The 17,449-nt window shown below is 45.0% G+C and overlaps 1 protein-coding gene across 2 annotated transcripts in view; it reads right to left on the minus strand.

The window, feature by feature from the left end:
• The window catches only part of LOC137380947 (tumor necrosis factor-inducible gene 6 protein-like), a 28,502-nt gene that overhangs the window by 6,141 nt on the left and 4,912 nt on the right, over nucleotides 1–17,449 (minus strand). The window contains exons 3-6 of one of the 2 annotated variants that reach the window (XM_068053358.1): nucleotides 16,498–16,521; nucleotides 14,467–14,490; nucleotides 14,046–14,089; nucleotides 5,327–5,350 (exon numbers count right to left, since the gene is read on the minus strand). In XM_068053358.1, coding sequence (XP_067909459.1) covers nucleotides 14,046–14,089; nucleotides 14,467–14,490; nucleotides 16,498–16,521 — 92 coding nt within the window. In that variant the 3' untranslated portion in view covers nucleotides 5,327–5,350. Of the gene's footprint in view, nucleotides 1–5,326; nucleotides 5,351–14,045; nucleotides 14,090–14,466; nucleotides 14,491–16,497; nucleotides 16,522–17,449 lie in introns of those variants that run through there. The other variant, XM_068053357.1, reaches the window with a different exon arrangement.

Raw genomic sequence — 17,449 nt, forward strand, 5'->3', positions numbered from 1 at the left:
GATGACCATGAAACCATTGTTGATTGTTGTTAAAAACACATCTGGTTCACTAATGCCCTTTAGGGAAGGAAATCTGCTGTCCTTACCTGGTCTGGCCTACATGTGACTCCAGACCCACAGAAATGTGGTGACTCTTATATGCCCTGTGAAATGGCCTAGCAAGCCAGCAGGTTATATCTAACTGCTACAAAGTCAATAGAAAGGAATGAAACGGGCAGACCAACCGGCATCGACATAGGCACCGGAAACGACCATGGCAAACCCAACCTTGTTGACCCAGCAAAGTCCTCCTTACTAACATTTGGGAACTTGTGCCAAAGTTGGGAGAGCTGTCAAACAGGCTAGTCAAGCAACAGCCTGACATAGTCATACTCAAGGAATCATACCTTACAGAAAATGTCCCAGATACTGCCATCACTATCACTGGGTATATCCTGTCCTACCGGCAGGACAGACACAGCACAGTGGTATACAGTAGGAAGGGAATTGCTCTGAGATTCCTCAACATCAACTCTGGACCCCATGAAGTATCATGGCATTAGGTCAAACATAGGCAAGAAACTTCCGGTTGATTACCACCTACCGCCCTCCCTCAGCCGATGAGCCAGTACTCCTCCATTTTGAAGAATACTTGGAGGAAGCAGTGAGGGCGGAAAGGGCACAGAGTGTACTCGGGGTGGGGGACTTCAATGTCCATCACCAAGAGTGGCTCGTTAGCAGCACTACTGAGCGAGCTTCCGAGTCCTAAAGGACATAGCTGCTAGACTGGGTCTGCGGCAGGTGGTGAGGGAAAAACATGCTTGACCTCGTCCTCACCAATCTGCCTGCCGCAGATGCGTCTGTCCAAGACAGTATTGGTAGGAGTGACCACCGCACAGTACTTGTGGAGACAAAGTCGGGCCTTCACATTGAGATAGCAGCCATTGTGTTGTGTGGCACTATCACCGTGCTAAATAGGAAAGATTTTGAACAGATTTAGCAATGCAAAGCTGGGCATCCATGAGGCACTGTGGGCCATCAGCAGCAGCACAATTGTACACAACCACAATCTATGACCTCATGGCCCGGCATGTCCCCCACTCTACCATTATCATCAAGCATGTCCCCCACTCTACCATTATCATCAAGCCAGGAGACCAACCCTGGTTCAATGAAGAACGCAGGAGGGCACGCCAGGAGCAGCACCAGACATACCTCAAAATGAGGTGACAACATGGTGAAGCTAAAACAGAGGACTATCTGCGTGACAAACTGCGTACGCAGCATGCGATAGACAGAGCTAAGCGATCCCTTAACCAATGGATCAGATCTAAGCTCTGCAGTCCTGCCACATCCAGCCATGAATGGTGGTGGACAATTAAATAACTGACAGGAGGAGGTGGCTCCACAAATATCCCCATCCTCAATGATGGGGGAGCCCAGCACATCAGTGCGAAAGATAAGACTGAAGCATTTGCAACAATCTTCAGCCAGAAGTGCCGAATTGATGATCCATCTCGGCCTCCTCCTGAAGTCCCCAGCATCACAGATGCCAGACTTCAGCCAATTCGATTCACTCCGCATGATATCAAGAAATGACTGAAGGCACTGGATACTGCAAAAGCTATGGGCCCTGACAATATTCCGGCAATAGTACTGAAGACCTGTACTCCAGAACTTGCCGCACTCCTATTCAAGCTGTTCCAGTACAGCTACAACACTGGCGGGCAGCTATAAAGTAAGGGGCTAAAGTGTGGCGAGTCAAAGAGACTTAGCAGTTGGCAGGAAAAAAGACAGAAGCGCAAGGGGAGAGCCAACTGTGTAACAGCCCCGACAAACAAATTTTTCTGCAGCACCTGTGGAAGAGTCTGTCACTCTAGAATTGGCCTCTATAGCCACTCCAGGCGCTGCTCCACAAACCACTGACCACCTCCAGATGCTTACCCATTGTCTCTCGAAACAAGGAGGCCGAAGAAGAAGAAGCTCGGCCCTGACAATATTCCGGCAATAGTACTGAAGACCTGTGCTCCTGAACTTGCCGCACCCCTAGTCAAGCTGTTCCAGTACAGCTACAACACTGGCATCTACCCTGCAATGTGGAAAATTGCCCAGGTATGTTCTGTACACAAAAAGCAGGACAAATCCAACCTGGCCAACTACCGCCCCATTAACCTACTCTCAATCATCATTAAAGTGATGGAAGGTGTCATCAACAGTGCCATCAAGCAGCACTTCCTTAGCAATAACCTACTAACTGAGGCTCAGTTTGGGTTCCGCCAGGGCCACTCAGCTCCTGACCTCATTACAGCCTTGGTTCAAACATGCACAAAAGAGCTGAACTCAAGAGGTGAGGTGAGAGTGACTGTCCTTGACATCAAGTCAGCATTTGACCGAGTATGGCATCAAGGAGCCCTAGCAAAACTGAAGTCAATGGGAATCAGGGGGAAAACTCTCTGCTGATTGGAGTCATACCAAACGCAAAGGAAGATGGTTGTGGTTGTTGGAGGTCAATCATCTGAGCTCCAAGACATCACTGCAGGAGTTCCTGAGGGTAGTGTCCCAGGCCAACCATCTTCAGCTGCTTCAACAATGAGCGTCCTTCAATCATAAGGTCAGAAGTGGGGATATTCGCTGATGATTGCACAATGTTCAGCACCATTCACGACCCCTCAGATACTGAAGCTGCCCATGTAGAAATGCAGCAAGACCTGGACAATATCCAGGCTTGGGCTGATAAGTGGCAAGTAACATTCACGCCACACAAGCGCCAGACAAGGACCATCTCCAACAAGAGAGAATCTAACCATCTCCCCTTGACATTCAATGGCATTACCATTGCTGAATCCCCCACTATCAACATCCTAGGGGCTACCATTGACCAGAAACTGAAATGCAGTAGCCATATAAATACCACGGCTACAGGAGCAGGGCAGAGGCTAGGAATCCTGTTGCAAGTAACCCACCTTCTGACCCCCCAAAGCCTGTCCACCATCTACAAGGCACAAGTCAAGAGTGTGATGGAATACGCTCCACTTGCCTGGATGGCTGCAGCTCCCACAACACTCAAGAAGCTCAACATCATCCAGGACAAAGCAGCCCACTTGATTGGCACCCCATCTACAAACATTCACTCCCTCCACCACCTACGCACAGTGGCAGCAGTGTGTAAATCTACAAGATGCACTGCAGCAATGCACCAAGGCTCCTTAGACAGCACCTTCCAAACCCGCGACCTTTACCAACTAGTAGGACAAGGGCAGCAAATGCATGGGAATACCACCACCTGCAAGTTGCCCTCCAAGTCACACACCATCCTGACTTGGAACTATATCGGCGTTCCTTCACGGTCGCTGGGTCAAAATCCTGGAACTCCCTTCCTAACAGCACTGTGGGTGTACCTACCTCACATGGACTGCAGTTGTTCAAGAAGGTAGCTCACCACCACCTTCCCAAGGGCAATTAGGGATGGGCAATAAATGCTGGCCTAGCCAGCAATGACCACATCCCACGAATAAATTTAAAAAAAGGTTAAGTGCACCAGCTATTTAATAAAATTAGTTCAACTTCCTGTTGCAGATGAGGAAGACTTATAGTTCATTTGCCTGAAGTTGGTATTGCCAAATCAGATGACAATATAAAACAAACATGGATTAAAATTGGCCAAAATGCTTGGTACAATATGCTGATGGATTCAGGCTCAATAGAAAAAAGGAATTAGAATTAGAACATTACAGCGCAGTACAGGCCCTTCAGCCCTCGATGTTGCGCCGACCTGTGAAACCATCTGACCTACACTATTCCATTTTCATCCATATGTCTATCCAATGACCACTTAAATGCCCTTAAAGTTGGCGAATCTACTACTGCTGCAGGCAGGGCGTTCCACGCCCTTACTACTCTGAGTAAAGAAACTACCTCTCACATCTGTCCTGTATCTATCACCCCTCAACTTGAAGCTATGTCCCCTCGTGTTTGCCATCACCATCCGAGGAAAAAGACTCTCACTATCCACCCTATCTAACCCTCTGATTATCTTATATGTCTCTATTAAGTCACCTCTCCTCCTCCTCCACAGATATTACAGTGCTTTTGAAGTGAAATTTGTCTTGTCCATGTACCACAAAGGCATTGTTTAACATATTTAATTATGTTACAATAACAAAACAAACATCCTTCTTTCCCCAATATTACTGGGTGTATGGAAAGAGAAAATCCACCCTTTGATCTGTATTTCTCTTCAGATCTTTCGTGATAAAACTCAAATTGTGTTTAATTTTAGTAGAACATAATGGATAAAAATCTTTCTTCGTATTAATGGTTCTTTTGTGCTAACAGGGCACATTAAATATGTTGGGGTAGTTTTGCCAGGATTCCCCCTTTGCTGGGCTACTGAACAGCTACCCAATTAATCATTCTTACACCTTTGTCTGATAGAATGATAATGCATTAAGTTCATCACAACATTCTGCACCACAAGACACAAGGCTAAGATTTGGGACATTAAACTATCAAAGGTGTGAATGACCGAATATTACGCAAAAATAATATTTTCATTATTTTGTTGAGTTCCAATTCATGTTTACAAGTTCTGATGCATTCTACTTTCATCCCATCCTATGGCACTATAACATGAAGAGTGCACAGCAATAGCCAAGTCACATGAGAACTAGTGTAAAGTTTATTAATAACTGTGAAGTGCAATTCATTAAAAACATTTTAAAAATAAGCAGTTATGTTTTGCTCGACCATTATAAGGTTTAGGCTATTGAATTTCACTTTAACTGAAAAGGTTCTAATTTACTTGTGTCACGGAGAGAGATTGATGTTTACACCAGAACCATGAGACATTTTCACGCTGAACTCAGAAAATTTAAATGGCGTCAGCCAGTCGAACTAGTTTGGACCAAAGCAAATAACAACCTAGTCAAGTTGGTGGTCATTCAAAAATCAATGGTAGGAAAAGCCTGTTGCAATGACAGAATGAGGAAAAATTGTAAATCAACTGTTGGAAATAAGAGGAGGAAAAATTATCTAAATAACTTGGAAAAATGAATTGAGGGAATAATGATGGGTAAATAAGCAAATACTGCGAATTCACCGAGCTTGGTAGGGAAATAACTTGGAATAATCAGTTTAGAAAAAGGACAAAGTCAGTTACATCCTAAACAGGTTTCAACAATTGGTTTGTAACATTGTTAAAATCAGGAAAATAGTGCAACACATTTGCTATTGACATTACTGTCAATTGCAAAGTTGTTATTTTACAACATGTTTAATGCATTAGCTATTTAATAAAATTAGTTCACTTCCTGTTGTAATAGACAAGGAAGATTTATAGTTTATTTACCTGCACTTTCTGTAGCTTCATCAGCTGAAAGGAAAAAAACAAATATAAATTATAATTGAGAAAAGACTTGGTACAACGTTCATAGGTGCAGTATCAATGGGAAAAAATAATATCCTCATCATAGATATTTCAGTGCTTTTCACTGGCATATTTAATTATGGGCTGGATTTTACCAGCGCTTTAGGGATGGACTGAGAGGCCAGGGTGGGGCATAAAATGGCAAGGGAAGGCGAGGGGTGGAGTGCCCATCTCATTCCTGATCCCATGGAATTTTGCCGGGGCGATGAAAGTCAAGGACAGCCTTCCTGCCCAGAGGCCAATTGAGGCCGTGTAATGGCTAATTAAGGGCCACTTACGGGCTTCTTTCTGCCGCTGCTGCTATTTTAACCTCTGCTACGTGGGGAGGCTGCCCATTAAAGTACCCTGGGGCCCATGGAGGGGCTCCCCTGGTGGCAAGTGCCACCACTGCTGGAAGATCACTCCTGCCTGCGTTAATGAAACCCCCACTCTGCCTGAATGGCCCTGGTAAATCCACACCCACGTCCCTTAACTCTAGGGCCTCCTCCTTCATTGTTGTTCCAGGCCTACTGGGACTGAAAAGCTGCCAGCCATCTGGTTGGTCAGCAGCTCTTGGAGGTGGGCTCTTCGACTTTAAAGGCATGGAAGCCGAGAGCAGGCAGTTAACTGCCTGAGTGACATTGAATTTCGTCAGGGCTTCCGAAAATGGCTGTGCTAGGTTTGCCCCAGCTTTCCAGCCGGTGGACAGGCAACCGCCACAGCCATTAAATACAGCCCTATGTTACAATAACAAATAAAATAATCATCCTGTTATTCCTGAGATTACAGAGCATATGGAAATAGAAAATCTACCCTTTGATCCAAATTTCCCTTCAAATCTTTTGTGATAAAACTGAAATTGTATTTAAGTTTAGTAAAACAGAATGGATAGAATTTTTCTTCATATTAATGGTGCTTCCAGACTGTCGAGACACATTGAGCTGAATTTTATCGGCCCCCAGGAGGCAGGCTGGGAGGTGTGGGGGTGGGGGTGTGTGGTGGGGTGGTAGAATTGCGGGCAGCCACGCCAGATTGGTTCTCTAATGCGGTCCCACTGTCGAGACATTTTACCAATGGCGGGACCAGAAAGGTACAGACTGCCTGATCCAAGGAGATGGGCAACCAATTTCCATAATTAAAGACCTAATTAGGGGCCATTTTACAGTACTGATGGCAGGTCAGCCCCCACTGCATGAGGAGGCTGCCAGCTAAATGGAGGCGGCCTCCCAGCAGCAGCCCTGGGTGGGGGAAGATCCCACTGATCAGGGAGAGGGCTGAGGACCCATCCGTAACCATGGATCCTCTACCTTTACCGAATACAGTGTAATCATCAATGTATTCATGGCATCCCTCCCCCAGTTCCTACTCCCCTTATTATCGACATGCCGACTCTTACCCTTGAACATCCTCACATCGAACTGACCATTGTTGCCAAGTCCCGTTCCCCTCCATATGAAACTGTTGGAAAGCCGCCCATTAGTTTTGACCTTCACCCCCACAGAATCCATTTGCCCCCATTGACTGTGATGTTCTCTCTACTAGCCAGTACCCTCAATTTGCTCTACAGCTCCCTGTCATTGACAGCACTCAGCCCTCACTTTAGGCCCTTTCCAAATATCTTTGCGCTGTAATGCTATAATCCACCCATCTCCCCAGCAGCCGACAACATGCATGTTCAGCATCAACAGCAGCCATTCAACACCTTGGATGCTCCACTCCACCCTTCCCTGGTCCCCCATGCACCTGATCATCCCCACTCTTCCATCCCCAAGTACCCTGCCCTGATCCTCCATGTAGCCTCCACCATGCCTTTGCCACCATCCCCTGAAAGATTCACCCTTGCTGTTGTTGGGCCGGGAGGCGAACATCCATTCCAATGATGGCATTAGTTTTGTGGATGAGTTAAAGAGAGAACAGTACACACCTGAGTCTCAACTGCACAAATCTGACTGCTGAATGCCACAGTGAAACAATCATGAACCGGGTGACACGGGAATAACACTCGCCGTTCACTTAATCTGGCAGGTAGGATTGAATTGTAACTATGCATTTGGTAATGAGTATTGATGTTATTTAAATGAATGCAAATCTGCAATCCGCCACCGTGCTGGGGGAACCCCACAATGCCACAAACCTGCCGCCGACCTAATTTCTCTAAAATAGCCCACCATCAGGAATCTGAAAAAATGCCTCCCACCTAATTATATCACCCGACACGCCACCAAATCTACTCCTGCACAGCCTATAGCATTCCACTCCATATTTTTGGGTCACAAGGTGCGATTGATCATTGCAACAGATTCTGAGGGATGTTTATTAGGCATTTTAATGCTAAGTTCTGTCACTTTAAATGGAGTTGCCAATCATGCCAGCTTTGACCATGGCAAATTACAAAGTTACTTTTATTTATTCGTTCAGGGGATGTGGGCATTGCTGGCTAGGACAGCATTTATTGCCCATCCATAATTGCCCTTGAGAAGGTGGTGGTAAGCCGCCTTCTTAAACTGCTGCAGTCCATCTTGTGGAGGTACACCCACAGAGTTGTTGGGAAGGGAGTTCTAGGATTTTGAACCAACAAGTGAAGCAACGGTGATATATATTTCCAAGTCAGTATGGTGTGTTGCCTGGAGGGGAACTTGCAGGTGATGGTGTTCCCATGCATCTGCTGCCCTTGTCCTTCTAGGTGGTTGAGGTCATGGGTTTGGAAGGTGCTGTTGAAGGAGACTTGGTGAGTTGCTGCAGTGCATCTTGTAGATGGTACACATTGCTGCCACTGTGCAACAGCAGTGGAGGGAGCGAATGTTGAAGGTGGTGGATGGGGTGCCAGTCAAGTGGGCTGCTTTGTCCTGGATAGTATTGAGCATATTGAATGTTGTTGGAGCTACACCCATCCAGGATTGGGGAGTCAGAAGGTGAGTTACTCGCCACAGAATTCCTAGCCTCTGACCTGCTCTCGTAGCTACTGTACTTATATGGCTCATTCAGTTTAGTTTCTGGTCAATGGTAACCCCCAGGATGTTGATAGTGGGGGATTCAGTGATGGTAATGCCATTGAATGTCAAGGACAGAAGGTTGGATGCTCTCTTGTTGGAGATGGTCATTGCCTGGCACATGTGTGGCGCAAATGTAGCTTGGCACTTATCAGCTCAAGCCTGAATGTTGTCCAGGTCTTGACGCATATGGACACGGACTGCTTCAGTATCTGAGCAGTCGCGAATGGTGCTGAACATTGTGCAATCATCAGCGAACATCTGACCTTATGATGGAGGGAAGGTCATTGAGGAAGTAGCTGAAAATGGATGGGCCTAGGACACTACCCACAGGAACTCCTGCATACTCCTGGGACTGAGATGATTGACCTCCTACAATCACAATCATCTTCCTTTGTGCTGGGTATGACTCCAATCAGTGGAGAGTTTTTCCCCTGATTCCTATTGACTCCAGTTTTACTAGGGCTCCTTGGTGCCATATTCGGTCAAATGCTGCCTTGATATTAAGGGCAGTCACTCCCAACTTGCTTGAATCTTCAACAGGTTTCCATAAAGTGATTATATTAATCTCCATGATTTAAACTTCCATGTTTACATGAGGAAATCATTTCAATTGTGAAAATAACACAAATCATTTGCCATTACTATTATTGTCAATTATAAAGTTGAATTTCTAGTGGGAAGGCTGTGGCATAGTGGTATTGTCACTGGACTAATAACAAAGAAACCCAGGGTATTGCTCTGGGGACATGGGTTTGAATCCCACCACAGCAGGAAGTGGAATTTGAATTGAATTAACAAAAAATCTGGAATTAAAAAGCTAGTCTAATGATGACCATGAAACCATTGTCGATTGTTTTAAAAACCCATCTGGTTCACTTACGTCCTTTATGGAAGGAAATCTGCTGTCCTTACCTGGTCTGGCCTACATGTGACTCCAGACACACAGCAATGAGGTTAACTCTTACATGCCCTCTGAAATGGCCTAGCAAGCCACTCAGTTGTATCCAACTGCTACGAAGTCAATAAAAAGGAATGAAATCGGGCGCACCATCCGGCATCGACATCGGCACTGGAAACAATAACGGCAAACCCAGCCCTGTCAACCCTGCAAAGTCCTTCATACTAACATCTGGGGACTTGTGCCCAAGTTGGGAGAGCTGTCACACATACTAGTCAAGCAACAGCCTGACATAGTCATACTCATGGAATCATACCTGACAGACAATGTCCCAGATACTGCCATCACTATCGCGGGTATGTCCTGTCCCATGGGCAGAACAGACACAGCAGAGGTGGCGGCACAGTGGTATATAGTAGGAAGGGAGTTGCCCTGGGAGTCCTCAATATTGACTCTGGACCCCAAGAAGTCTCATGGCATCAGGTCAAACATGGGCAAGGAAACCTCGTGCTGATTATCACCTACCGCCCTCCCTCAGCTGATGAGTCAGTACTCCTCCATGTTGAACAATATGTGGAGGAAGCACTGAGGGTGGAAAGGGTGCAGAATGTACTCTGGGTGGGGGACTTCAATGTCCATCACTAAGAGTGGCTCGGTAGCACCACTATTGACTGAGCTGGCCGAGTCCAAAAGGACATAACTGCTAGACTGGGTATGTGACAGGTGGTGAGGGAACCAAGAAGAGGGAAAAACATACTTGACCTCGTCCTCACCAATCTGCCTACCAAAGATGCATCTGTCCATGACAGTATTGGTAGAAATGACCACCTCACAGTCCTTGTGGAGATGAAGTCCAACCTTCACATTGAGGATATCGTCCATTGTGTTGTGTGGCACTATATTCGTGCTAAATGGGATAGATTTCGAACAGATCTAGGAATGCAAAACTGGGCATCCATGAGGCGCTGTGGGCCATCAGCAGCAGCAGAATTGTACGCAACCACAATCTGTGACCTCATGGCCTGGCATGTCCCCTACTATACCATTACCATCAAGCCACGTTCAATGAAGAGTGCAGGAGGGTATGCCAGGAGCAGCACCAGGCATATCTCAAAATGAGGTGTCAACCTGGTGAAGCTACAACACAGGACTACTTGCGTGCCAAACTGCATAAGCAGCATGCGATAGACAGAGCTAAGTGACCCCACAACCAACAGATCAGATCTAAGCTCTGCAGTCCTGCCACATCCAGCCGTGAATGGTGGCAGACAATTAAACAACTAACTGGAGGAGGTGGCTCCACAAATATCCCCATTCTCAATGATGGGGGAGCCCAGCACATTAATGTGAAAGATAAAGGCAGAAGCATTTGCAACAATCTTCAGCCAGAAGTGCCGAGTTGATGATCCATCTCGGCTTCCTCCTGAAGTCCCAGCGTCACAGATGCTAGACTTCAGCCAATTCGATTCACTTGACGTGATATCAAGAAACAAGTGAAGGCACTGGATACTGCAAAGACTATGGGCCCTGACAATATTCCAGCAATAGTACTAAAGACCTGTGCTCCTGAACTTGCCGCGCCCCTAGCCAAGCTGTTCCAGTATAACTACAACACTGGCATCTACCCGGCAATGTGAAAAGTTGCCCGGGTATGTCCTGCAAACAAAAAGCAGGACAAGTCCAACCTGGCCAATTACCACCCCATCAGTATACTCTCAATCATCAGTAAAGTGATGGAAGGTGTCATCAACAGTGCCATCAAGCAGCACTCGCTTAGCAATAACCTGCTCAGCGACGCACAGTTTGGGTTCCGTCAAGGCCACTCAGCTCCTGACCTCATTACAGCCTTGGTTCAAACATGGACAAAAAAGAGCTGAACTCAAGAGGTGAGGTGAGAGTGACTGCCCTTGACATCAAGGCAGCATTTGACCATGTATGGGATCAAGGAGCCCTAGCAAAACTGAAGTCAATGGGAATCGGGGTAAAACTCTCTGCTAGTTGGACTCATACCTGACGCAAAGGAAGATGCTTGTGGTTGTTAGAGGTCAATCATCTGAGCTCCAGGACATCACTGCAGGAGTTCCTCAGGGTAGTGTCCTAGGCCCAACCATCTTCAGCAGCTTCATCAATGAGCTTCCTTCAATCATAAGGTCAGAAGTGGGAATGTTCGCGACTCCTCAGATACTGAAGCAGTCTGTGTAGAAATGCAGCAAGACCTGGACAATATCCAGGCTTGGGCAGATAAGTTGGAAGTAACATTCGTGCCACACAAGTGCCAGGCAATGACCATCGCAAACAAGAGAGAATCTAACCATTTCCCCTTGACATTCAATGGCATTACCATCGCTGAATTCCCCACTTTCAACATCCTAGGGGCTACCATTGACCAGAAACAGAACTGGAGTAGCCATATAAATACCGTTACTACAAGAGCAGGTCAGAAGCTAGGAATTCTGTGGCGAGTAACTCATCTCCTGACTCCCCAAAGCCTGTCCACCATCTACAAGGCACAAGTCAGGAGTGTGATGGAATACTCTCCACTTGCCTGGATGGATGCATCTCCAACAACACTCAAGAAGCTCGACACCATTCAAGACAAAGCAGCCCGCTTGATTGGCACCCCATCCACAAACATTCACTCCCTCCACCACCGACGCACAGTGGCAGCAGTGTGCAAATCTACAAGATGCACTGCAGCAATGCACCAAGGCTCCTTAGACAGCACCTTCCAAACCCGCAACCTCTACCAACTAGAAGAACAAGGGCAGCAAATGCATGGGAACACCACCACCGGCAAGTTGCCCTCCAAGTCACACACCATCCTGACTTGGAACTATATCACCGTTCCTTCACTGTCGCTGGGTCAAAATCCTGGAACTCCCTTCCTAACAGCACTGTGGGTGTACCTACCTCACATGGACTGCAGCGGTTCAAGAAGGCAGCTCACCACCACCTTCTCAAGGGCAATTAGGGATGGGCAATAAATGCTGGCTTAGCCAGCGACGCCCACATCCCATGAATGAATAAAAAAAAAGGTTAAGTACACCAGCTATTTCACAAAATTAGTTCACTTCCTATTGCAGATGAGGAAGACTTATAAATCATTTCCCTGAAGTTGGTATTGCCAAATCAGATGATAAAATAAAACAAACATGAATTAAAATTGGCAAAATGCTTGTTACAATATGCTGATAGACACAGATATTACAGTGCTTTTGAGGTGACATTTGTCTTGTCCATGTACCACAAAGGCATTGTTTAACATATTTAATTATGTTACAATAACAAAACCAACATCCTTCTTTCCCCAAGATTACTGGGTATATGGAAAGAGAAAATCACCCTTTTATCTATATTTCTCTTCAAATCTTTCATGATAAATCTCAAATTGTGTTTAATGTTGGTGGAACATAATGGATAAAAAATCTTTCTTCGTATTAATGGTTCTTTTGTGCTAACAGGGCACATTAAATATGTTGGGCTAGTTTTGCCTGGATTCCCCCTTTGCTGGGCTACTGAACAGCTACCCAATTAATAATTCTTAAACCTTTTTCTGATAGAATCATAATACGGTAAGTGCATCAGAACATCCTGCATCACATGACAACTAGGCAAACATTTTGGACATTAACCTATCGTGGGTGGTAATAGTATGTATCCGAATTAAAATATAAAATTTTCAGTATTTTGTTGAGTTCCAATTCAGGTTAACAAGTTCTGGTACATTCTAGTTTCTCCACTTCCCATCATGCTATGGTTTGAAGAATGGACAACAACAACCCAAGTCACATGAGAACCAGATGTAAACTTTATCAATAACTGTGAGGTGCAATTGGTGAAAACACTTTGAAAAAAAAATGAACAATTACATTTTGTTAGACCATTCTAAGTTTTAGACTAGAGGTTGGCAACCTGTGGCTCCGGAGCCTCATGCTGCTCTTTAACATTTCATTTGCGGCTCATAACCTTTTCCTGTAGGATCGCATTAATATGTAAAAACCTTTAAAAAGTGTCAGGAAAAGTGAGTGCCGTGTTTTTATTGTGCAGATAAAAGATTAATCAGTATGCTGCACTTCAAGGTTTCAAATGGTTATTCTAACAAAAAACATTATCATGCTCTCAATAAACCTGTTCAATTGGTATAGCCACACCATAGATATCGATAATGTCTTTGGTTCGAGAAACAGGTTTTATAGTTGTGACCATTATTGTTTCCAATAAAGCTGAAAAGATGAATTATTCCGAATGTGCTACTTAAGCTTTTTTGTCAGGAAAATCAATAGCCAAAAAATTATCTTAATTCGATGCATCTTAAGTTAAAGTTTGTTTTAAAGATGATTTTACTGACAAAATTACAGTCAAAATGTCAAAAAATGCAATAATTCAAAGTTAGGTCTATTTTGAATTTTTCTATTGATACATAAATTCAATACATGCATTTAATTTATTATATATGCAAGTTACACATTCTCCCAGAGACACTTGGCAATTTGCCTAGTACTTAGTTTAGAAATGTCAAATTTTCGTCTTAGAGCTCCCAATTGTTTTTACTTTAGGCAAATGTTTTTATAAAAGCTCTTCATGTTAAAAAAAAAAGGTTGCCAAATCCTGGTTTAGACAATTGAATGAAAAGTTATCATTTACTTGTGTCCCAGAGAGATTGATGCTTACACCAGAACCTGAGAAATGTTTGTAACATTTAAACACTGAACTCAGAAAGTTTAAATGGCGTCAGCCAGTCGAGCAAGTTTGGACCAAAGCAAATTACAACCTAGTCAAGGTGGTGGTCATTCAAAAATCCATGGTCGGAAAAGCCTGTTGCAATGACAGAATGAGGAAAAATTGTATATCAACTGTTGGAAATAAGAGGAGGAAAAATTATCTAAATAACTTGGCAAAATGAATTGAGGGAGTAATGATGGGTAAATGAGCAAATACTGCAAATTCACCGAGCTTGGTAGGGAAATAACTTGGAATAATCAGTTTAGAAAAAGGACAAAGTCAGTTGCATCCTAAACAGGTTTCAACAATTGGTTTGCAACAAATTCAGGAAAATAGTGCAACACATTTGCCATTGCCATTATAGTCAATTGCAAAGTTGTTATTTTACAGCATGTTTAGTGCATTAGCTATTTCATAAAATTAGTTCCCTTCCTGTTGGTATGGATAAGGAAGATTTAGAGTTTATTTACCTGCACATTCTGTAGCCTCATCAGCTGAAAAGAAAAAATCAAATATAAATTATCATTGAGAAAAGACTTGGTACAATGTTCATAGGTGCAGTTATCAATGGGAAAATATAAAGTCTTCACAACAGATATTTCAGTGCTTTTCACTGACATATTTAATTATGGGCTGGATTTTACCAGCGCTTTAGGGATGGACTGAGAGGCCAGGGGTGAGACATAAAATGGCAAGGGAAGGCGGGGGGGTGGAGTGTCCATCTCATTCCTGATCCCATGGAATTTTGCCGGGGCGGTGAAAGTCAAGGACAGCCTTCCTGCCCAGAGGCCAATTAAGGCTATGAAGTGACTAACTAAGGGCCACTTATGGGCCTCTTTCTGCCCCTGCTGCTATTTTAACCTCTGCTACGTGGGGAGGCTGCACATTAAAGTATCCTGTGGCCCATGGAGGGGCCCCCCTGGTGGCAAGTGCTGCCACTGCTGGAAGACCCCTCCTGCCCGCGTTAATGAACCCTCCCCACTCTGTCTGAATGGCCCTGGTAAGTCCACCCCCACATCCCTTAACTCTAGGGCCTCCTCCTTCGTTGTTGTTCCAGGCCTTCCAGTGGCACTACTGGGACTGAAAAGCTGCCGGCCATCTGGTTGGTCAGCAGCTTTTGGAGGTGGGCTTTTCGACTCTAAAGGCATGGAAGCCGAGAGCAGGCAGTTAACTGTCTGAGTGACATTGAATTACGTCAGGGCTTCCGAAAATGGCTGCGGTAGGTTTGCCCCAGCTTTCCAGCCACTGGACAGGCAACCGCCACAGCCATTAAATACAGCCCTATGTTACAATAATGAATAAAATAATCATCCTGCTTTTCTCGAGATTATAGAGCATATGGAAAGAGAAAATCTACCCTTTGATCCAAATTTTTCTTCAAATCTTTTGTGATAAAACTGAAATTGTGTTTAAGTTTAGTAGAACATAATGGATAGAATTTTTCTTCATATTAATGGTTCTTCCAGACTGTTGAGACACATTGGGCTGAATTTCATCAGCCACTCCAGGAGGTGGGGGGTGTGGCACGATGGTAGAATCGCGGGGAGCCACGCCAGATTGGTTCTCTAATGCGGTCCCACTATCGAGCCATTTTACCAATGGCGGGACCAGACGCGGACAGACTGCATGCTCCAAGGAGATGGGCAGCCAATTTCCATAATTAAAGACCTAATTAGGGGCCATTTTACCGTACTGATGGCAGGTCAGCCCCCACTGCATAAGGCAGCTGCCAGCTAAATGGAAGCGGCCTCCCAGCAGCAGCCCTGGGTGGGGGAAGATCTCACTGATCAGGGAGAGGGGGTTGTGGGCCAATAAGGCAGCCCCCGCAGCCCCAACGATTTCTGCGGAGAGGTTTCCCATCCAACAATCGCCCCTGCCATTGTTTAAAATCTTTTTGGCCCACCTGCTGTAGGCCCAGGCCTCCTGCCTGCCTCAACACCGACCACCTCTTCCGGTGGCACTGCTAAGGCTGCTGAGCTGCCGGCCCTCTCATTGGGCTGGCAGCTGTTGGGGCAGGCCGCATCCTCAATAGGACGGAAGGCCAGCAGCAGCCACATAATTAGATGAGGCACTGGGTCCTGCTGCCTGCCAAAGTGGGGCCACCCCACCCACCCACCTTCCCCGCCCCCCCCACCCACCTTCCCCCCCCCCACCGCCCCACCGCCCCTTCCAACCCTAGTTACTGGACTATCACCCTGCAGATAAAATCCAGCCCATTATGTATGATAGGGCCTGTTTTGCCAGAATCCCCCTCTGCAAGGGCACTGAACAGATGCCGAATGAATAATTTTTACACCTTTTTCTGTTGGAATCAATCATAATACAACATCCAGCATCACATGACAATAAGGCTGAAATTTTGGAAATTAAATCATGCGAAGTTTTAATGATATGAATAATAGTCAAAATGAAAAATATCAGTATTTTGTTGAGTTTCAATTCATGTTAACAAGTTCAGATGCATTCTAGTTTCAACCCTTCATACTATAATGTGAACTCACATGAGAGACTTGAGGAAGAATCATCTTAAAAAATGGAGAATATTGATTTAGGACAACATGATAGATGACTAAACAAACACTGCGAGTCCACCTAGCTTAGTAGGGCAATATTTTTGATAATGTAACTATGTCAGAGTATTCAGTTCAGAAAAAGGAAGAACAAGGTTACTTGCATCTTAAACATGTTTCAACAACTGGTTTGGAACATTAGAGTCATAGAGTCATAGAGAGATCCAGCACTGAAACAGGCCCTTCGGCCCACCGAGTCTGTGCCGACCTTCAACCACCCATTTATACTAACCCTCCATTAATCCCATATTCCCTACCAAATCTCCTCCCACCTACCTACACGAGGGGCAATTTACAATGGCCAATTTACCTTTCAACCTGCAAGTCTTTGGCTGTGGGAGGAAACCGGAGCACCCGGCAGAAACCCACACGGTCACAGGGAGAACTTGCAAACTCCGCACAGGCAGTACCCAGAATCGAACCCGGGTGGCTGGAGCTGTGAGTGGCTAACCACTGCACCACTGTGCTGCCCTAACAATTTCAACATTGTTGAAATCAAGAAAATATTGTAAAAATCATTACCATTATGGAAAATTGCTATTTACAACATCTTACTTGCTTCAGCTATTTCAGGCAGAAACCAATGTTAAATAAACATTTCAGACCTCATTACATTCTGAATGCTTATTATGCTTAATCACTAAATGGTGTCACCTAATACTTAAGGTATGTGATGACATTGGGACACATTGATTGACAAATGTGTAAGCAAAGGCAGCTTGCAATCCTCAGTTACTGAAGGTTACATTCACTTTTGTTACTTCCTGATTTAAATAATTCTATGTCATGTGTTTATCCGATGGTGGCAGTCTGCAATTAAAGCTATTTCTTCAGTCCCACTCATTTACATCCATCCATATAACTATTGAAATAATTTGGTTGC

This window comes from Heterodontus francisci, chromosome 20, assembly GCF_036365525.1.
Source record: "Heterodontus francisci isolate sHetFra1 chromosome 20, sHetFra1.hap1, whole genome shotgun sequence".
In the NCBI taxonomy this organism is placed as follows: domain Eukaryota; kingdom Metazoa; phylum Chordata; class Chondrichthyes; order Heterodontiformes; family Heterodontidae; genus Heterodontus; species Heterodontus francisci.